Below are 23,237 nucleotides of genomic sequence, written 5' to 3'. Positions count from 1 at the left end.
CATAAGGTTTTTGAAGTGCTGGAGAATCATGGCACTTGCTGGCTGTGTGATCTTGGTGGATATTCTGTTCTCTATGCCTCAAGGTCCTTATCTATAAAATAGAGATGGGTAGTACCTATCCATTGTTGCTGTGAAGATTAAATGAGTAAATGTATGTAAAGAAACATTTAGCAGAAGTATTAGCTACTTACTAAAACAACTTGGTTGTCCACCCCAGGACAGCCATTCAGTAATGCAAAAGTCCAGGACATGTTGTTTCATGCCCTTTGAATGAGAGGAGCAGACGAATAAGATTGGACCAACCAACTCCCAGGGTGCTGCTGGTGGTGTCTCTTAATCCAGGCACTGAAACCCAGACTTCAACAGCTCACAGAAGGCAGACCACCAGGGGGTCTGGTACACTAACTGCAGTCCTATCGTGTCTTCTCAAGGTGGATTCCTGCCTTGTTTCAAATGGACACAAAAAGCAATTGTGCTTACTTGCAAAGAATAGTGCCTACTAGACTCAGAGCGGGCTGGGACACTTAAGTAAGTAATGGCATCAGTTCAAAGTCTGTGTGGAACACATAAATGTTGTGTCACTAAACCCTTCACAGTCTAGAGGGTCAGAAGGGAACTTGGAGGAAATAGAACCAGCCAGACTGAGAGATCAGAACACCCCTGGAAACTGGGCCTGTCCACTGGAATGAGAAAGTCAAATGATGAAATAACCAGCCTCGTGATGTGGCAGAATGGAATCACACTGATGAGACATTGGGGCCAAGTGTTCTGAAAATATGGTGATGTTGGGGGGGCAGGGGAGTCAAAGTTCATAAGCATGGCAAATGTGGGAAGCTAGACGTATGAGTAGATGGAGCTGAGTGCTTGGTATGGACAGGCAGTCTTCTATACCAAATGAAGGATTATCCTTGTTGGATTGAGGGCCCCAGTTACCAAGTTTCCAAAGAAGGATGAATGTTGAAAAGCCTCAAAGATTGTGGGTTGAGGCAGGATTTAGTAAGAGTAATTGCTACATTCACCAGGATGTCTAGGAGTAGTTTTGGGGAGCTGGATACTAAGTCCTTCTGCCTTTCTTTTAAGCCTTAAGACTATGGAGATCCTTGCAGACCCTGAGCTCAGAACTAAATTTTAGGACTAGTGTTTTTGGCTCAGAATAGACTTATCTATCCAAACATCTAGCTATAAATTGGGATACTTAACTGGCCTGAAGACAGCTCAGGAATCAAGTTAGCCCTTCTTTCCATGATAGAGGTCTATGGAAGTGGTCCTAGATAGTTAACCCAGTCTTCCCTTTCAGTGTTAGAAGTGACATCTCAATGAAAATTACCTTAGGGAACTCACTTGCCTCTTTTCTAACCTGTTCGAAGTTGTAAGAGGACAGGAAACTCACAGCAGATCGTGTCCAGTTAGTCTCAGGATGGACAGCATTTGCCTGCATTTGGGAGATGTCCCTGAAATTTTATAGGGTAGAGTTGAGAGTTTCCTCAACTCATCCTAGACTGACAGTGTTTATGACACTTCTCCCAATCTCAGGGGAGGTACTTAGGTGATGCTAATGTCGATGAAATGAGAGAATCATTTGATACTGCAGAAACGTGGTATCTGTATGGTTCTGATGATTCTCTCTCTCTCCCTCCCTCTCTCTTCCTTCCTCTCTCCCCTCCCTCCCCTTCTTCCCTCCCTTCCTTCCTTTCTCTTTCTATCTCTCGTCTCTCTCTCCTTAGTAACTCTTTAAGAACCTGATGAAAACTATGGATCATGGTCCCTAAAAGGGACCCACATTTTTATGCATAATTTCAGGACCCTAGAAGTCTGTTTATGAATTCCAGATTAAGAACTCCTGCAGCAGATAGGACCAGCAAGAACAGGCTTTAGTTTCTTGGCTTTCTTCATTGAAATGCAAACTTTACTATATTCTAATATGGTGTGTTTGCTGTTTTGTTTCCCTATTTTACTCCAGAAAGTGTGTTGAGGTTAATCAAGACATTTTAAGATATACTTTTCTTTCTGTTCTAGATCTGTGGGATGTCATTATATTGGGATAATTTCAATAACCTGTGGAATTGTGTGGCACTGAAAACAGTTTTTCTAATCATCAGTTACTCATTAAAGTTCTCTGTTCTAGAGTGTATTACGCTACATGAAATAAGTCAGTCAGAGAAAGATAAGTATCATATGATTCACGCATATGTGGAATTTAAGAAATGAAACAGATGAACATAGGGGAAGGGAAGGAAAAATAAGATAAAAAGTGAAGGAGGCAAACCATAAGAGACTCTTAAATAAAGAGAACAAACTGAGGGTTGCTGGAGGGGAGGTGGGTGGGGGATGGGCTAAATGGGTGATGGGCATTAAGGAGGGCACTTGTTTGGATGAGCACTGGGTGTTATATGTAAGTGACGAATCATTAAATTCTACTCCTGAAACTAACACTACATTATATGTTAACTAGCTTAGATTTAAATAAAATTTAAAAAGAAAAAAAAAAAAGAAAAAATGAAAAAAAAAGTTCTCTGTTCTTCTTGGGATATTTGTTACCTCTGCTTAGTGACATTATTCTTTCAGGCTATCAGCATGCTGATGAATTAACATATAAATCTATTAGCACAAAATATTTAATGCAAAAAGGCTACAAAAAATTATTGTAAAAAATGGAGGAAATTTAGCTGGAAATGTTGCTATCATTTCATTAAGATAATATGGGATTTTATTCAGAAACATTAGTCAAGATTTTATTCATCTCAAGGCACCTGGGTGGCTCAGTTGGTTAAGTGACCTACTTTGGCTCAGGTCATGATCTCATGGTTCCTGAGTTTGAGCCCTGTGTCGGGCTCTGTGCTGACAGCTCAGAGCCTGGAGCCTGCTTTAGATTCTGTGTCTCCCTCTCTCTCTCTGTCCTTCCCTCACTATCTCTCCCTCCCTCCCTCCCCCCCTCCCTCTCTCTCTCTCTGTCTCAAAAATAAATAACATTTGAAAAGATTTTATCATTGCATATTTACTACGCAACTATAAACCTCCTATCTTACTTTTTTTCTTCTTTCACCTGAGAATGCAGTACAAATGCTTGTAACTTATATGACAAGTCTTACCTTGGAACTGGAAGTCACTAACTTCAGCTTTCAAACTTGCTTTGTAAATTGCCCTTACTTAGAAATGGTGGAAATATTTTACACTCTCTGAATAGTAATGAACAATGCTGCTCAGTGATTTATAACTCTAAGAGCTTTATAATTTGATTTATGAACAGCTCTCAAATTTTCCATTGGCAGTTCATACAACTATGAGTAAATTTTCTGGCCAAATGACTTAGTATTTTGCTGCATGACTAATCCCACACTCAATGTTAGAAACTACATAAATGAATTCTATTTGCTTGTGGATAATAAATGATTACTTTCCAAAAACTGTCTGCAAAGCATTCTAGAGTAGATGAATTCAATTACACTGACATTTTTAAAAAAACTCTCAGACTCCGTAGACTTTTTTTTTTTGAGAAATCTGTAATGTTCACAAAAAATAACTTTCCCCCCATGCCCCAACAGCATTATTCTAGATTCTGTAACCCACAGGACAATAAATCCTAATTAGGCACTAAAATTCCTAAAACGTCACAAGAACAATTTGGAATGATTCACTTGAAATATTTTCTCTTACAATGATGCCTGTAAGTTATTTCAAAAGTTTTTATTATGGCAAGATGAGTCCTTTCCCGTGTACTGAAAATAATATTTGATATTACTGCAAATAATAATGATTTTTCCTTCATAAACACAAATTTTAAAAAGACATCCACCCACATGATGGCTCCCTTGATTCTGTGGCTAGAAATTGCTTCCAAGATTACATTAGATGATGTAGGTTCTTCTAGATAATGCAGCTCCTTTACCTTTCAACACAAGAACATGTGCTTTGTTGGCACAGGTGTTGGTCTCACTCTGTCATGAAAAGCCATTTGTGAATAAATAGGTGATACAGCACATTTCCTCAGATACCTCCTCAGATACCTCTCAATTTTCCTTTTATGTCATTTAAATTTTTTTAATTTTAAAAAATGTTTATTTATTTTTGAGAGAGAGAGAGAGAGAGAGAGAGAGAGAGAGAGCACGCACAGGAAGGGGAAGGGCAGAGAGAGAGGGAGACACAGAACCCAAAGCAGGCTCCAGGCTCTGAGCTGTCAGCACAGAGCCCCACATGGGGCTCAGACCCACAAACTGAGCCTAAGTCAGACACTCACTGACTGAGCCACCAAGGCTCTCCTCTGCCACTTAAATTCTGAGAGTAATAAGCTTCACCAGTCCAAACTCAATATGATTCATTTCTAAAACTTTGTTGCTAGAGCCATTCTTACCTACACTTTTTGTTTCCAAAGGGGTCATGTTTTTATGTAGTGTCATTGTGTGATTATCAGTTGGGTAATACACTCACTTCCATTTAAGTTGTAATAAAAGCTTACAGATAACCTGGGCTACATTCCAAGACATTCCTTATCTTTGTCTAAAAAAAAATCACTCTCCTAGTTTGAGTGTTAGTAGTCAGGGATGGTGGGGAGGAGACCATGGGCAGGGAGCCATCCTAACGAGTCAGGGTGAGTGTTAACTGCAGAGTCAAAAGCAGCTGGAGAGCAGAAAGAACCCATGGGGGTGGGGGTGGGGGTGGGGAGAAGACTGCAGGTATGTTAAAACAAACAGCTAAACCACACCTGGCCAGAAGAATGCCTGCTTCCCTCCTCTCTTTAACTCTCAATTTCCCCTCCCTCTGTTGGTTCCATTTCTCAGGTTCCCTGGAAACTTGTTTAGGTACCCCTATCCTGACCAAAAAAACAAAACAGAAACAAAACAAAACAAAACAAAAAACAAACAAAAACCAAAAAACCATTACTCAGGTTTTAATCCAGCTCTCTCTACTTGTCCCTTTTAGATGAATTAACTTTTAGAGTTAGAATTTAAGTTTTAGGGTTAAATTTCTCCAAAGATTGTGGACAGAGGCTCTCTACTGTTTTCACCTCCTACTCCCTCTTCAACATGTTGATGTTTGGTTTTAACCTCTCCCACCACAATGAATCAGTACTCTGGAAGGTCACCTCATCACCAGTCCTCAGTCCTTGCACACCTTCCCCTCCCATTTGTGCCTCTGTTCTAGTGTGCCACTAAATTGGAACACTTCCTACTCTGGCTTCCGTGGACTTGCCTTCTGCTGTCCTCTGCTGTCCACAAATGAAAGTTGTCTCCAAAGTTCTGGTTCCAAAGTTCTGGTTTCCTAGTTTCTCTTCCTTAGTCATTTTGTCCATCGTGACCTCAACTATAATTCGTGTTCATGACTCCCAGTCTGTCTCCGGTTCTGACTTTTCTACCCATGTTTCCGTGGGCTTGTTGGATAATTTTACATGGACATTCTGGTGCCTCTATCTCAATGGGTCTAAGATTCAGTTTGTCCTCTTTTCCTACAGAACTGTCCTACCACCCTAGCTCAAAGGTTGAGTCATCTTCATTCCTCCCTTTCTCTAAGTTGGTCACCACAAAGCTTAGGGTGGAGCCTCCTTTTTTTCCTGATGCTTCTCCTGACCCATGAATTAGGAATTTGTGCCACAACTTCCCATCTCTTAGAGAAGTACCACAGAGCTTCTATCTTTATTAAAGTTCGTTACTCACTCTTACATTGGGAGGCAAATGACTCAGTGATGGGGGAAGTTGGGGGAGGGCCTTCCAGTTGATATATGAAAGGTCCCCTTCTCACATATGGTCCTGTCTCTTGTTCACTAATGCTGCAAACCTCATGAGTGGGAGAGTGTCACGCTCTTTTTTGGCCTCTGGTCTCCTGGTAAGAAGTAGAATCCTAGTGCCTTAGTGTTGGAAAGGCCTGTAGTTCTTCAGCTGTGACCGGATGGGTGTGCAGAGTTAGGAGAAAAGAAATGAGATATCTCATTTTGGCCTTGAATCTAAGCCATGTTCTTCAATCTGACTTTACTCTGAATAAAGTTAATATTTTTGTTTCCTTTTGGTTCCTCATGTGTGTTCTCAATCCAATTTGGCTGAGAATCCAAAGAGAAGAAGGGCTGCGTGATAGGTCATCTTCTACATTCCTGACACCAAACACTCCTATTTTTATCAACTCATTTGTCTTCTCTTGGGTGACCATGCTAACTCACTATCATAAAAAGTCAAAATATTATATATACTTTTCCATCTTGATTGCTCATTTCTTCATATGAAACATTGACCAAGGACCTTCCTCCTCCATTCCTACCGCCAAACCTTAATCTTTTTGTGACTTTGATACAATGTCAATTATTCTTTGTAATGAAAACCTAGCAGAAAGAAAATATATGAATTCTATTAAATTAACTTCCAAAAAGGATTGATTGGCTAATTTAATATTTATTAAATTCCACAATGCATTAGCATTACATAAACACACAGAAAGAAGCAATTAATAACATGCCATTATTTGGAGATGGAAATGATAAATTAGCAACAAATCAGAAAACAATGGAACCTAAATACTAAATTCTATCAATGATCTGGTTTCCTTATTATTAGTATCCTTGAGGTAACTGATGTAAAGAACAGACACAAATGCATCTAAAAAGAAATATCTATAATCCTACTGCACACAGGTAAAGCATTTGTCTGCCAAGAGAGATAAATGATGTTCTTGTGTATACTTGAAACTTATAAATGGCTGCAGCAAGACACAGGATGATAACAATTGTGCTAAAGTAATAGCTCAGAAAACCATAATTGCTATTTAGTTGCTTTTTGTTGTTAAAAATGCAGAGTTTGGAGCACATTGGTTACTATGCTGTGTTTGTGGTCTTAGACATGTTTCAAGGATATTTAGACCATTTTAGCTCACTCACAAATTTTAGTCAGTGGGAAGTATCAAAGTAAAACTGACCTTTCTAAATTCTATTAGTCATTTCTCCCAATGTTTGCAAAAGGTTAGTTCATTTTTGTTGTTGTTTTAAATTACTCTACCGGGCCACTGGGAGTCAATGCAGTAAAGAATTCTTCCTTTCCTGATGTGCCACACATTGTGGACAGTCTTCAATACTCCTGCACAATGGACAGGAGTACAATCTCTCACTGCAGTGGGCTGCGGTATCAGGAGACCTTTGAGCAATGTGAACATGAGGCTATCCTACCTGTCAGACCGCGAGTGCCAGGGGCCTCTGAAGCCTATCTTGACTTGTAGTATATAGCCTATTCTCTAAAATTCAACATTCCCATATACAGCATCTTATACAGCATCTGCAAGCAAGGTCCTTGCATCTTCAAACCCAAATGACCGAATGTGATACAACATGTCAACAACTTGACTGTTTATTTTGTTTTAGGAAACATGTTGTACATAAGAACATTTAATCCGTGGTTTCCCACGTTTATGAATCTGGCATTTAGGAAATGCATTAGCCAATGCCTTTTGGAATTTCCTTTAATGCTTACACATGGTAACGTGTTCTAGGCCTTAAGAACATCAATGGTTAAGCTTTTATGCAGAGTTGCACTGTTGATTTTGTATAGTTAGAAAACAATACTGATTTTAAATTCCTACACGCAAAAAAAACTTAAGTATTGTCATCTATTCTTTGAATGCTTTTCAGAATTTTACAAATTACTTTTCTATGACAATTTCTTCAGTGTCTCAAATGTTCCAAAGTAAGAGTCCACCTTTGTAGTTATTAGAAACTCCACAAATGCAGTAATATGTTACTTTATGTCACTATAATTGCAGTTGCCTTATGCGGGTAAATAAAACAAAACAAGTTAAAAACAGCCCCCCACAGGAAACGCCTGCATTGCCTAGGGTGCAGCTTAACGCGGTATAGGGAACGCTGGGCCTGCCAAGGCCAACCGATGCCGCAGACTGCAGCCGCAGCGGCGTCCGGGCCAGGTGGCGGTGGCTGTCCGCAGAAAGGCACACTGCAGCGCTCCCGCCACACCTTCTGCGTTGGCATTGCACCAGCGACCACTGTAAAATCTCCCGGCATCAACAATATACTTTTTGCTGGTTATGAAGAAAGGGGAGGGGGCCGGAGGCAATGTGTTCATTTTGAGTGTGACAGATCATTATTTCCTCACACTCCCTGAAATATTTCTCTTCAAAATATTTACAAGCCAATCTCCAACTTCCTTTATCTGCCAGGTCCCTAAATCTTAAATTGCCTCTCTCTCCAAACGCACTAGATGAGTCAGGGCTTGACGGTAAATGCATGGAAGTGCCCGTTTCTCGGCTGCGAAATAGCACCTAGATTGGGGGTGTCACAGTTCACGTCTGCAGACCGGAGCGTTCTACCGGGGAGCGCTCCCACTTTAGAGAGGCTTGGAGAGGGTGGGCCTCCCGTTCTTGGAAAACCCCAATTCCCAGGGAAGGCCCTTCCCCGGCATTCACGCTTCAGCGTGCGAGGAACCCCCCGCAAGCAATAGCTCACCCGGCTGCATCCTCCAAAGCCCCAACCTCGGGGCGGGGCGCGGGGAGGTGGGAGGTGGGGGTAGCACCGCCTGCAGGCTCCCGCCAGCGCCTCACGGTTTTCCCCCTGGCTCCTTGGCGCCCCCTGTCGCCGGGCTCCCCAGCAGTTCGGCCCAGGGAGGCTGGATAGGTGGAAGCCCCAGGTGTCGGGGAGCGGAGAGGCGCGCGATCTGTGCACCCGCCGACCGCGCGGACTGGAGGGCGGCCCCGCGGGAGGGCGCTGGGCGCTCAGGCCCGGGCGCAGCCCACGGCCGCCGCCGAAGCCGCCGCAGCCATGTCCGCGCGCCCGCGTTGCCGCAGCCCGGCCGTGATGTCATCAGGCGAGCCCCCGCCGCGGCGCCCCATTCCCGCCCCCCGCGGGCCGCCGCCGCCGCCGCCGCCGCAGCCCGGGCGCCGAGTCCCCGCCCCGACCCACGTGCGCCCGGCTTGTGGGATGCCGAGGCCGGCGGCGGCCGCAAGACGATGCGCGGGACCCGGGTGGCCGCGGCGGCAGTGCTGCTCCTCCCAGCCCGCCGCGTCCCTGGCTGGGCTGCGCCCGGGGGCTGCGCACGGACGGGGGCGGGGGCGCCTGGGGAGAGAGGGGGGAGGCTCCCCGCCGCCAAGTCCCTGCCTCGTCGCCGTCTGCTGAGTCATGGCAAGCGCTCCCCGCAGCCCTGGATCACTCGCATAGCGCGGCTGGCGCGGGGTGCGCAGCCATTGGGCTGGGCGCGGGGCCGCGAGCGCCGGGCATGACGCGCTGAGCCGCGCTCGCCCGTGCCCGCCGCTCCGTGGTGCGCCCGGCGCGGGTGCCTGTGCCGCCGCCCTCCAGCCCCGCCGCCGAGCCGCCCCCGCCTCGCCCGCACCATGATCGCCGCGGCTTTCCTCGTCTTGCTGAGACCCTACAGCATCCAATGTGCCCTCTTCCTCTTGTTGCTTCTGCTGGGCACCATCGCCACCATCGTCTTCTTTTGCTGCTGGCACCGCAGGCTCCAGAAAGGGAGGCATCCGATGAAATCGGTCTTTTCGGGTCGTTCAAGGAGCCGAGGTAAGACACGCCGCGACGGCTTTCTTTCGGGCTAGGAGGAACATTTAAGCCGATTTGGAGAGTGAAGCGGGGTTCTCTCCCCTTCAGCGCTGCGGTCCCTACCCCCATCGCTGCCCACTTCGCAAGCTGAGTACGTTTATGTATATAACGTTCTTTGCTTGCCCTTTTTGCCCTCACCGCCTTCCTCCGGTCTCTGTTGGGATACCCACGGTGATGCCCAGAGCTGGGAGGGGAGGAGGCCCCGACGCCAGTTCTTAGCGGCAGTTTGCTAGAGCCCTAAGGGTAATTGGAGCGGAATCCGGGGCTGCGGCAGCCTCCCTCCACCCATCCATCGCTGGAGCTTAGGGGTAAGAAAGTAAGGCACGGAGAGTTCGGGGCTCCCCAACTCTCCCAGAACTTTCCCTGAAACTTCTCGCGGAGAACTCACCTAGAGATCGATGGCCTAGTAACCTCCCCGCCCTGTAGTATGTCCTCACTGAATTTAAGGCGTCCGGGATGTGTCTTCCCGACCCTTGTCCCTCAGGTAAGTCCTTAGTAACTCGGCAGGTGAAGAGCAAGGAGTTAAATGAAGTCTCGTTTTTCTCTTTTCTCCCCAGATGCTGTTATGAGATCCCACCACTTTCGTTCTGAGGTAATTTATTTAGCGCGCACGCTCAAGGTCAGAAGAAGTTCTCTTTCCTGAGTACCAATATTAATCATATGCGTGTTAAGAAACCAGCAGGGCATTGAATGGCGAGCATGCTGCCCCCAAGCCTAAAGTGACGTTTCTTTTTAAGCGATTCCCCACCGTTGGTGCCCGCCGAACCGGCGGTGTTAGCAGATTTCTTGTGTGGTGGAGCCACTGTACCAGAGGGAGAAAGACGGCCCCTAAAAGCGCTACAGACCTTAGGAAACTTCGCCACGGGGTGGATCTCAGTTTCGTTTACAATATGTAATTTGCGGGTGGAAGCTGTCTGGGTGCTGTGAGCTGGCTGTGGTGGTTCCCTTGGAGAGCCAACGACAGAGGGGAGCTCTTAGGAGGTTGGTGCAGAGCAATTTGATCCATATGCATTTCATTTTAGTCTTTCCAGTGTACATTCTTACTCACTCATAAAGCTGCCCATGTTTTATTCGGGCCATCTGATGCTTTTTGCAAAGGACGGTGGTTGTGATCCGGCCTTATCTGATCTCGTGCGCTGGTCTTTGGTCTCGAATGCGGACCATCCCTACGTGAGCAGGTGATGTGGGTGCAGTGATTAGGTGGGGCTGTTACAGGACCAGCCCCACTGAAGGTAGGACAAAACAAAAAGCACAAGCTCTCCCAGGCCCAGCATTCCTTTATGAATTTCCAGGCCAACCCCCTACTTAGTGTGAGACAATTTTCCCTCTTTTTAGGAGAGTTTCACACAGCCAGGCTTGGAGGTTACCAGTAAGGATGCTTGCTGTGGTTTACTCATTTTAGCAAAGACTTGGTAGTTAGACACCCTCCATTTACTTGCTATTTACCTGAGACGTTATTTCACATTTCGTTTCACTAGTTAATCAGATGTTTTATTGCACCATAGATGTTTTCTTGGACTCTGGTTGCTTGAAAGCTTTAATTGAATTATTACAACATCACTATAATGTTGCACAGTGAGTAATCCCACTGCATGTAGCCCTGGAGGGTGGGTGAGAACTCTCTTCTCAATTTAGGATACTTAAGAGAATAAATTTACCAGTCAGATAATCAAGAGGTTCCATTTCTGTCTTTTCACAAACTAGCTGTGTGGTTCTGGAAAACTCTCTTAACTTCTCAGCATCTCAGTTTCCCCATCTGTAAAATAGTACCTTGCAGGGTTACAGTGGGAGGGGAAATTTACAAGTAATTATGTAAAAAGAAAAAAAAAAAAAAACAAAACCAAAAAACAACCCACTTAGTTCATAGTAAATATTCAGTAATGGGTAGCTACCATTACAGGTTATAAAATTGAATTTAAAAATGTGTAAAAATAAAAATCTTTGCACAATTTAAATGAAGTCTTAATTCAACTAATTAATTCAAACTTAAAGGAAACAACATAAACTCTGTTATGAAGCAACATTTTTGAATATCTGATTAATTAAATAGAATAACTCATTTAGATGTGACAAAAATAAGTAATGGTCAGGGTGCAAACATCAAAATTTAGGATTTTTATTTTAAGAAGAGATTACCAGCTCCATACAAATAAGTGATAGAACCAAAATAATCCTGTTATGAATTAATTTATTTACCATTAGGCATTTTAGCTAAAACACAAATGAAAAAATGCGATAGGACTATGTCTTGTTTAGTTATCTCTTAGTTAAGCATTTATCCTGTGCTTGCATTTGGTTAGGAAAGCTGGGGACAGTTGTTTAATGCTTTAACTCATTTCACACAATTCCTAATCCAATTTGACATCTTGTCTATACTTCATATTTGCCTAATCTGCTAGCATATGAACTCTTTGAGGACATGAACCATGTCTCTCCTTTTAGGGCTGTATCCCTACTGCCTGGTATATAGTGGGTTCTTAATAAATATTTATTGAATGAATAAAAAAATTTCTCAGTGTGTGCCAGTTCTCATAAATTGGCAAATAGAACCCAGAGTTGGGCAGAAAAAAAAAATGCACATTCTCAGGATATTGCTTGGAATTCAACATTTGCTGAATCTCTTTCCAGCTTTTAAAATTGCCCTGGAGTTTGTATTAAAAATGTAAGTCACTAATCATAACAAAATGAATTTGGTTAGAATGTTTTTTCCTCAGGAAATTAAATACAGTATTAGCTTAATTTGTTGATGGGCTATCTGTGTGTCTTTCTGTACCAAGTTTCTTTGGTAAACTACTCAAAGAAAGTTATGTGAACATCCCAAGTGCATGAGAGTGCCACATTTTTTCACTGTTTTATGCTTACCACAAATAAAACATTTTCCTTTAAGGAAAACATTGGGAATTATTTTTTTTCCTCCCTTTTTATCAAAATGCCATTTCTTGCAGGATTTTCTCCTTGAGAAATACCTCTGAATTTTTTGGATTCCAGCTTTTCAAAAAATCAGAATTTGAGTAGCATAATGGATATTCTTGTTGCTTTTTAGCAGTAGCTGCTGCAAAATATTTCTCAAAGAAAATGTTTTGAGTTTTTGACCAGTCATAATCATACTGAACTAAGAACTTAGTGCCTTCTTCATTCCAATCTCAGTAAGTAGATAATTCACTTTCAGCATTTCCATTGTGGTCAAATAAGGAAAATGAGTTTAAGATATGCTGACTCATTTGGAAATGTGAAAGAGCTTTGGGAAAGCCCTTGAACATGTGAAGAAGTTTGTTAGCCCTGTGCTGCTTTGCTTGGCAGAGGTTATTGCTTCTGCTACCTACATGCTCAGGAAGGAGTCCAACTGGACAGGAAATTTCAGGATGTTCCTTCCCAGATAGTCATACTTGTCCAGAGGGGAAAACCATGGCATCAAGACCCACTTTGCTTTCTGAAGAAAGTCACATCCCTCACCTGAGGAGCTCCAGCTTTGTTTTTCTCACAAAGTATATAATAAACAAATTTCTTCAACATGAAGTTAATTTCTTCCTCATGAAGCTACAACTAAATAACATAGATGTTTATAAGATGTTTTGGAAGTGTAACCATCTACCAACACTTGCAAATTCATCTTTACTGGCTTAATAGTCCTCTAAATTTTTGTTAAATGTTTATTTATTTTTGAGAGAGAGAGAGAGAGAGCGAGCTCAAGTGGAGAAGGGACAGAGAGAGGGGGACAGAGGATCTGAAGCAGGCTCTGTGCTGATAGCAGTGAGCCTGATGTGGGGCTTGAACTGATGAACTAGAAGATCATGACCTCAGCTGAAGTCAGATGCTCAACTGACTGAGGCATCCAGATGCCCCAACAGTCCTCTAAATTTTAACAATAGTATATGAAAATGTGAATTTATTAAACCAGCCAGCAAGGTCTGAACACTATAACTCCAACTTACCGACAGATATAAAGACCCAATTAGATAGATAGAAATGTGTGTTTTATGTCTGAATATAAAGAACTTGTGTAGTTTTTGTTTTCATAGCAAATGAAGAGAAGTGATTTCACATTGAAGTAGGACACAGTTTAGAAACCCAAGTATTCAATCTGAACATCTAAGAAGTGTACTTTTCCTGAGGATTTATAATGTTTTATGCTGTGACTTTACACAATGGTTAACTGTTACACTGGATTCCTGTGGTAAAAATCAGGCAGTGACAATCCTGATTTTAAGGAAATTTCAGAAAGTGATATGGGTAATTGAGGTACCATGAGATTTCAAGAAAGAGCCTTGGGAGTGCTTCAATAGGATGAAGACAATTATAATGCCCTTTGAGAATACCCGGAGTGAACAGTGGTAAATGATCCCTATTCATCAGCTCAGTGGAATAAGGGGAGCCTTGTTTCATATAAGGAAGGGGACGAGTGTGTTGTGTGTCTATCAGGATTTGAGTAAATATCTTCACTTCCCGTTTCAGGTTAAGGAACCAAAAGAGTTAACTCAAGCTAAGCAGTTCTCAAAGAGTCACATAGCAAGATAAGGACTGAGTAAAACAAGAACTCTCTGGCTACATTTTGCCTGCCCTATGGTGTTTAACTGTGTCACTCATAGCTCAGAGAATAATATGTTCAACATTCTCAATGAAAGAGACAAGCTAAATTGAGTGAATTTCTTACAGAGCTGAATTAGGTAAATCCTTTAGACTTCCAATGATTATCCAAGTTATCGTAGATGAAAGGATAGTCCACACAAACTCTCTTGGCCTCATTATGTTCTCAGAGTGTTCCTTTAACAAACTGTGCAAGAATAGTCAGCAAAATAACCATATTTCATAGCTTCTCGTTAAACTTCTGTATTTCATTGAGAATTACCCAATTTAGTGAATTAGAGAAAGTGATAGTTTATTATTTAGCTCTCTTTTAAATTGGATTATCTTTATAAATAAATTCTTTGCTTAGAACTAAATTCTAGGTCTAAATTAACTTATACTAATTAAATCAGTCATAAATTGAAGTCTACACATGATATGGTATTAATTTAGCTTCACTCAGTTATTTTCAAAATAAATACACTTACATTTTTGTTCTGTACAAAGTGTGACGTTAGATAGTAGGGCTAACCGAAGGTCTGAGGTATAGCCCTGTCCTTGACGATTGCTTCTAGGTCATTTCCAATATCAGTGCTGAAATTGTATAGTTGCTGGTTTCTTCTGTTACGGTAACTGAACTGCTGTGCTGTTTCCAACTATGAATCACAAATGTGGGCAAGAGCATCAAAGGCTAGGGTGTACAAGTACAGCCAATACATTTGTAAAAAAAGACAAATTCACCCTGTTCACAGAGCTTTATTATGCCAGAGTCACCACTACCATATAATTTACCCTTATATTAGCTACATGGCAACCAAACAGAATGCTAAAAGAAAAAAAAAGGAGAAAGAATAGAAACCCATTTTTTCCCCCATGCAATCCAAGCCAGTTAAATGCATCTAGATAAAAGTTGTAACAAAAGCTTTTCCAGAGAAGTTTGAATCTTTGCCTAATCTTAAGGCTCAAGAGTGACTCTTTTTTGAGATTCGGATTACAAAATAGAACTAGGCTAACAACAAGTATTGGTTTAAAGAAAGGAAGGTAAGCGTAGAGTTTAAAATCCTGATTTGGGGTTCCAGCTGTGCCACTAACTGGGTGATCTTGGTCAAGTCTCTTAGTATCTCTGAGACTTAGACTTGGTGTTCACTGGTAACATGAAGATGATATCTGAAGCCCCTCCAGAAGTAATAGGCCATGTTTCTGCTATGTGCAAAGCATCATGCTAAAAAGGCATCATGTAAAACATGATTCCTGCCTTCTAGGAGATTAAGGCAGATGAAGATAAAGATATAACTAACAAAAATACCAAGGAACAAATTATGTATAGAAAAGGAATGGTTGGAATCGTCCTGGTGAAATGACTGCTTCTAGCTAGGGTGATCAGAAAGGCCTTGCAGGAGGCGGTGATATTTACACTGAAGCATTCAGGTTGGGTAGTATCTGGCAAGACAGAGAGGAAATGAGAGCAATCCCCCAGCAGAACACGTAAGGATAGGCAAAGATTTAGGAAGGCATGTGCCTTTTTTCAGAGCTCAGAATATGCTAATATGATTAGAAAAAAGGGTTCCTGAGATTGCAAAAAGAAGTGTAGAGGTAGAAATATAAGTGGATGCCAGCTACAATAACAATATTTTTTGCATACTATTGACAGTTAGCAAAGGACTTTGACATAACATTATTTTGTTTGAACACTTTAGGAAGGCACCTGCTATCAGCCCTCTCAAGAGAAGCAAAAAAATCACTTTTTGATTTCTTTCCCAGCAACTATAGCAAAACAGCCCTATCACTGTTTTTTTGTTTTTTTGTTTTTGTATGCTCAGGGAGAATAGAGAGTCATGTCCGCTGCTGCAGAGGGCCTGGGAAAATGAGTGGGTATGGGCTTTTCTGGTCACCCAGAAGCTGCACTTTTGCAGGATAACACGTTTTTCAGGTCCAGTGCTCAAGTATCACTGGGTTGTATCTTAACTGCAGATACCATATGTCCGGGAATTTGTGACATCCTGCTCATGTGTTCAGTGTGGTCATTACAAATCCTAATGCCAAGTATAATACATTTGCAGGTAATTTGTTATGTACAAGCCCATTTTGAACAGCTTTTGAAATATATTACGGTTTTTTAAAGTATTCGAAATATGTCTCTGCTTTTAAACTTCTTCCTTGCAAATATGTCTCCCATAGGAATTATTCTAAGTGTTTATGTCCTCCTTAAATCCTCAAGCCTACTCCTTCACCCTCGGCCTGTGACTTTTGTCTCCTCCTAACTCACAGAGAATATCAGTGCCATCAAGCAATAAGCTTTTTGGCTCCTACAAACAGTATATCTTAAACTTTCCTCCTAGTCTGATAGACAACCCATCTGTCCTCCTTTCTAGTATTTCATGCTTATGTGGTGAGTTCCTTTTCTTCCTAGCTCTCGGGGGATGTTGGTCCATGAATCATCCCCTCCTCTGTTAACTTCTTTTGCTTCCCCTTTGTAGGCTCCTTTCCTTAACACATAAGGATCATTTGTACTGCCTTTTTTGTTTTTAAGTTTATTTATTTATTTTGAGGGAGAGAGAGAGCATGAGCGAGGGTGGGGGGGAGGACAGAGAGAGAGAGGGAGAGAGAGATAATCCCAAGCAGGCTTCATGCTCGGCACGAGGGAGTCCGGCACTGGGCTTGATCTCATGAACCATGAGATCATGACCTGAGCTGAAATCAAGAGGCAGTCACTTAAGTGACTGAGCCACCCAGGAGCCCCTGTGTTGCCTTTTGAAAACAATACAAACCTCCCTATACCACCAGTTCTTCTCTTGGCAAGAAACATTTCCTGAAAAAGATTCTTTGTCACCTTCTGTTCCTCACCTCTCATTTATTCCTCAACTTTGTGTAATCTGGCTTCTGCCACTGCTACTAAAAATCACTTAGTCTTGGGGCACCTGCATAGTTCAGTTGGTTAAGCATCTGACTCTTGATTTTGGCTCAGGTCATAATCTCACGGTCATGATATCACAGTCATGAGACAGAGCCCCTGCATTGGGCTCTGTGTGCTGAGCATGGAGCCTGCTTGGGATTCTCTCTCTGCCCCTCCCCTGCTCATGCTCTCTTTCACCCTCAAAATAAATAAATAATAAAAAAATAAATAAACAAAAAATGTCACTTATTGTTAGCTCATCAATGATTTCCAAATTGTTAAATATTTCAGCCAGTGGGTTTTAGTGTATCTGCAAGGTTATGCGACCATCACACAGTTTACTTTTAGAACACTTTTATTACCCTCAGAAGAAACTCCATACCTGTAAGCAGTCACTCCCCACTCCCCCTTCCTAGTTCCATCCCCAGCCCTAAGCCATAACTAACCTACTTTTTTATCTTAATAGGTGTGTGGGGCCTTAGTTTTGCCTGCCCTATTCAAACTCTCCTTGCAGGATCTAGCCATACTTACTGTTCTAGTTTACTTACATATAATGGTTACTCTGAAATCTGTACCTCAAATTCAGACTTCACTCTTGACCTCCAGATACAGTCAATGACTTTTCCCTCATTTTCACATGGAGGTACCATAGGTATCTCAAACTTAACAGTGAACTCATCAGTCCCAAACCCTAACTGCCACTGTTTTGAAGAGTGGCACTACACTCACCCCTACCCTCTGCAGCTGCTCAAACTAGAAATCTGGAAGATATGACAGATCCCTTCCTGTGTATCCTGTCCTCTTTTAAATCTCTCTGGAGTCTATGCCTCCTTTACTACATCCACTATGGTTACCTTAGTTCAGGCCCTATAATAAGCCTCCAGAGCAGCCTCCCTGCCTCCTCATCCCTAGTCCATACACACTAATTTAATAAGGATCATTCTCAAATACAAATTCTTAATTTTTTTTTTAGTCAGGGAGACAATCTTATTCAAGTAATCTCAACATAAAAATGGATTATTAATAAACAGGGATTTGTATTCTCTCATAGCAAGAAGTCTGGAGATGCTGCAGCCTTTGCTTGAGCTTCATGGTTGCAGGATGGCTAGCTAGCATGGCTCCAGACATCATGGCCAAATTCAAGGAAGGGAGAGGAAGGGACAGGAAGGATGTTCATCAGGATCAAAATTTTTGCCAGAAGCCTTTCACGTTAAGTTTTTTCTTACACTTCACAGGTCAGAACTGCGTCAAAGTCCATCTGAAAGGAAAGCTTGGGATGTGAGCTTTTATTTTTCCTAGTTTCTGTAGTAGAGGTAGTCAAGGGAGGAAGGTTGGATAAGCCATATTCCTCTTCTATTTAAAATCTTTCAGTGGCTTCCCACTTCCTTCAAGGTAATTCAATTCAACTTTTTTTTAGGTTTATTTTTTATTTTTAAGTAATCTCTGCACCCAGTGTGGCTCTTGAACTTAACAGTCCTGAGATCAAGAGTTGCATATTCCACAGACTGAGCCAGCTAGGAGCCCCAAGTTTGACTTTCTTTATTTCTTTTTTTTTTAATTGTTATTTATTTTTGACACGCACACACACACACACACACACACACACACACACACAATCTGAAGCAGTCTCCAGGCTCCATGTCAGCACAGAGCCCAACATGGGGCTCGAACTCATGAACTGTGAGATCATGACCTGAGCTGAAATCAGATGGTTAACTGACTGAGCCACCCAGGTGCCTCCCAAGTTCAACTTTCTTAATATAACATCAAAATGATCCCTATACTGATGTCCCTGTGATAGTTCTATTCTAACCATTTGTCTACAGTTACAATTCTTGAAACAGACCATGACCTTTTAGGATTATTGTTTTTGTCCATATTATTTCCAGCTGAGAAAGCCTCTCTTTCTCTTCCATTCCTCTCATTGCCCACTCACTGCCAATAAAAACAAAAATACTCAGGCATGAAAGGCTAACTTCTGACTTTCCTTAAAAATTTAGTTCGTAAGTCATTGCTTAGAGAAAGTTTCCTAGCTCCCCCTTCATAATAGTAATTGAGGTTTTTTGTTTGTCTCTTCTGCAAGATTTTGAGTATCTTGAGGGTAGTGTAAGTCCCTAGTTCTTAGCTCACTGTCTGGCACAGAATAAAGCTCAGTAAATGTTTGCTAAATGATTGAATATTTGATGTTTTCTAAAGTCAGTTTAACTCTCAATTTTCATGGATTCTGTAACTTTCCAAATATTCTTGTATTTTGAATATTTGGAATATTTCCAAATATTCTTGTATTTCCAAATATTCATTTTACTTAAAGAGAAATAGATGATTTTCATTTAAAAAAAAATTTTTTTTTTAACGTTTATTTATTTTTGAGACAGAGGGAGACAGAGCGTGAACAGGGGAGGGGCAGAGAGAGAGGGAGACACAGAATCTGAAACAGTCTCCAGGTTCTGAGCTGTCAGCACAGAGCCTGACGCGGGGCTCGAACTCACAGACCGTGAGATCATGACCTGAGCCGAAGTCGGACGCTTAACCGACTGAGCCACCCAGTCGCCCCAGATGGTTTTCATTTTTTTAAATGATTTTCATTTTTTATTTCAGATAGTTATGCCTTAGTTAACATCGTGTGTTTACTTTGAAAATACAGATTCAGGCACTTTTAAAAATGAATTGAAAATATTCCCTGACATTTTTGTTTGTTATTGAAGGGATTTGCATACTTTGATGTGGGAGTTTTGAACAAAAATTTTAATATTTAATGTTTTTACTCCAATTTATAGAATGAAAAGTCAATGTAAGTATATTCTGAATTGTCTTGTAATCAATATACCTTATCACCAGTATTGTCACTCAGTTCCAGTGCCTGAATTTTATGTTTTGTTTATAATCACATTGGTGTCAAGTGGTATTGTTTTTTTTTTTAACATTTATTTATTTTCAAGAGACGCAGAGCGTGAGTGGGGAAGAGGCAGAGAGAGAGGGAGACACAGAATCCAAAGCAGGCTGCAGGCTCTGAGCTGTCAGCACAGAGCCCAACACGGGGCTCGAACCCACGAACTGTGAGATCATGACCTGAGCCGAAGTCGGCTGCCCAACCGACTGAGCCACCTAGGTACCCCTCAGGTGGTATTGTTTTAACTGTCATGATCTTAAGGGAAAAGATTAGGGCAGTTTTAATGTGTAATTTATGTGTTCATGCCACATGAGGGCCAAATGTGGTTTGGTAATCTCTGCTCAACTAGTTTTGAGAAATGTGGTGCTAAATTTGAATAAAGAGCATCAGATCAGAAATACCAAATATATAATACTATTTCATTCCTCTTAATTTCTTTGAAATACATTGTTTAGAGCACAAATTGTAACATTGTATTGTGGGATGTATGATGTATATATAGAGATTTGACAATATAGTATAGACCAGTACAGGGGAGTAAATGGACTCCCTATATGATTATAACATTTCTACATTTTATATTAAGTGGCATGTTAACTCTAAGTAGAGTGAAAAGTTAAGAATGCACATTATAATTCACAGAATAGCCAATAAAAAACAATGGAAATCTGATAGATAAACCCAAATTGAATCCTAAAAGATATCCAAATGATCCAAAGAAGGAAGGAGTGAAGAAACAAAGAAACAAAAAAAACAGAGAGGACAGGCTGAAAATAAAATGTAAAATGTTAGACCTAAATCCATATTAATAGTTGCATTAAATATTAGTGGGCTAAATACTCCAACTAAGAGACATATTATCAGAATGGATACATAGTAAGATCTGATTGTATGCTGTTTATAAGAGATTTACTTAAAGACCCAGTTAGATTGAGAGTGAATGGATGGAAAAAATAAATGATACATATGATAATGAAAAGAACGTCACAGTGGCCATATTAATATCAGATGAAATAGGTATCAAGGCAAATAGAGATAGGTAAAGAGGGATGTTCCATAATGATAAAAGGGCTAAATGTTCTGGGAGACATAATCATGTATGTATCTAATAATAGAGCCTCAAAATACATGGAGTAAAAATTACCAAATTTAGAGGTAATTTTAGGGGCACCTGGCTAGCTCAGTCAGTAGAGCATGTGACTCTTGATCTCAGGGTTATAAGTTCAAGCCCCATGGTGGGTGTAGAGATTACTTAAAAAAAATAAAATCTTAAAAAAATATAGAGGGAGAAATAGACAATTTTGTAATCATGCTTGATGATTTTAACATTCTTTTCTCAGCAATTGATGGAATATGCATAGAGTAAATCAATAGAAATATAGGTGATGTTAGTAACCCCATCAACTATCATTAACTAACTGATACTTATAGAACATCATACTCACATGACTCATTCACAAAGGCAGACTATATTCTGGGCCATAAAATATTTGGAACTAAATGGTAATGAAAACACAATGTCTCAAAATAGTGGGATGCAGCCAAAGCAGTGCTTAGAGGAAAACATATAGCTTTAACTGCTTATATTAGAAAAGAGGAAAGATATAAAATCTTAACAAATTTTCAATTTTAAGTAGCTAAGGGATAAAAAGGACAAAGTAAACACAAGGTAAGTAGAAGGAAGGAAATAATAAAGAGCAGACATGGATGAAATAGAGAAAAAAACATACAACAGAGAAAATAAAGTTGGTTCTTTGAAAATATAAACAAAGTATTTAAATGTCTAGCTAGACTGATCAAGAGAAAAACAAAAATCACTGTTGTGATACATGGAAGAGAGTTTATAACTATAGAACCCACAGACATTAAAAGACTAAGAGAATATTCTATACAATTTTATTCTACACAACTTGACAATGAAGATGAAATGGGCAAATGTCTATATATAACCTTTAGTTTTCCATCCTGAGCATATTTCATCATGTCTTAGAACTGCTGTAACTCCCAGATCTTGAATTCTGAAATATCTCTGATTACACAACCTCCTTTCTCTGTACTTCATCACATATTCCTGATGAGTTTCTGCCTTACCTTCATCAAGACCTCTGGTCTCAGTCTCTCCTAACTTTCAGCCTATCTGACTTAACTTCACTTGCCCTTCTGCTCAGTACAGACCCTTAGCTGACTGTATAAAGAAGTTTTTACTGTTATTCTCACTTTGCTCTTGCAGTGACTTGCTCTGCCACCAGTGACTTTGACAATTCCCAGACCTGAGTCAATCTCATTGACCCCTTTTCTATTTCTGTGCCTAGGAGGTAGAGATTGACAGTTTGGGCTGTGCCTGGCTGGGCAGTGGTTCTGATCTGAGTCAGGCTTGGCTCATTGCAGCCAGAACTCCTGTGTCTTTGGTCTGCCTCAGGCACATTCAGTTTTCCTCGACAGGTCTCTCCTCTTCCAGTAAGGCAACCCAAGTTGGTTCACTTGTGGCTAGATTTGGGCTCCAGATGTGGAATAAGTGAAGCCTCTTGAGGTCTAGGCTCTGAACATATGTAGTGCCTCTGTTCGCACATTATTTTGGCCACGGCAGGTCACAGGGAATGGGGGAGATAAGAGTCCTGATGCAGAGAATTGTGGTCACATTTGCAATCTACCATAGGTAATCTTTTGATTTCTCTCTGGTTTGCTTGTGTACTACACTCCTCAAAGCACTCATTTTAAGGTTTTTCTATTGTTTTCCCTGGACAGCCCATTCCAATATCTCAGATTTCATATATATGTAAATTACTTCCACCTGAAATTTCTAGCCCTGGCTTAATTTTTCAACATTTTTTGACATCTAATTTCCAGTTTTAGAATATTTTCCATCACCTCAGAAAGATTTCTCATGCCTGTTTGCATTTAATTCCTTTTCTCACCTCTCACCCTATAGTGGTTCTTTTTTTTTTTTTTTTTTTAATGTTTATTTTTGAGAGAGAGAGAGAGAGAGATGCAGAGAGAGAAGGGGATGGGGGATCTGAAGCAGATTCTGCACTGACAGCAGTGAGACTGACGCGGGGCTCAAACTCATGAACCTCAAGATCACAACCTGAGCTGAAGTTGGACACTCAACCAACAGAGCCACCTAGGCTCCCCAACCCACCCCTCACCCCATAAAACCTCTGATCTACTTTCAGTATCTATAGATTTGCCTTTTCTGGACATTGAATATAAGTAGAATCATATAACATGTAGTCTTTTTGCCTCTGGCTTCTTTCATGTAGCTTAATGTTTTTGAGGTTCATCCATGTTGTAGCATATTTTAGTACTTTGTTGTTCATTTTTGTTGCTGATTAGCTTCCATTCTATGAATATACCACACTTTG

General features: G+C 41.2%; 2 protein-coding genes across 4 annotated transcripts in view; one reads left to right on the top strand and one right to left on the bottom strand.

The window, feature by feature from the left end:
* Nucleotides 1-8,680, bottom strand: part of BEND6 (BEN domain containing 6) — a 63,376-nt gene extending 54,696 nt beyond the window's left edge. For both annotated transcript variants that reach the window (XM_007095546.3, XM_007095547.3), the window contains exon 1: nucleotides 8,429-8,680. The gene's annotated coding sequence lies outside the window, so the exon portion shown is untranslated. The remainder of the gene's footprint in view (nucleotides 1-8,428) is intronic.
* Nucleotides 8,681-9,309: 629 nt separating this feature from the next.
* Nucleotides 9,310-23,237, top strand: part of DST (dystonin) — a 491,592-nt gene continuing 477,664 nt past the window's right edge. For both annotated transcript variants that reach the window (XM_042986591.1, XM_042986590.1), the window contains exons 1-2: nucleotides 9,310-9,490; nucleotides 10,087-10,121. In XM_042986591.1, the coding sequence (XP_042842525.1) occupies nucleotides 9,310-9,490; nucleotides 10,087-10,121 (216 nt within the window). The remainder of the gene's footprint in view (nucleotides 9,491-10,086; nucleotides 10,122-23,237) is intronic.

Source organism: Panthera tigris, chromosome B2 (genome assembly GCF_018350195.1).
Source record: "Panthera tigris isolate Pti1 chromosome B2, P.tigris_Pti1_mat1.1, whole genome shotgun sequence".
NCBI lineage: Eukaryota > Metazoa > Chordata > Mammalia > Carnivora > Felidae > Panthera > Panthera tigris.
Note: the sequence above shows the minus strand (reverse complement) of the source record. Positions and strands in the feature narration are given on the sequence as shown.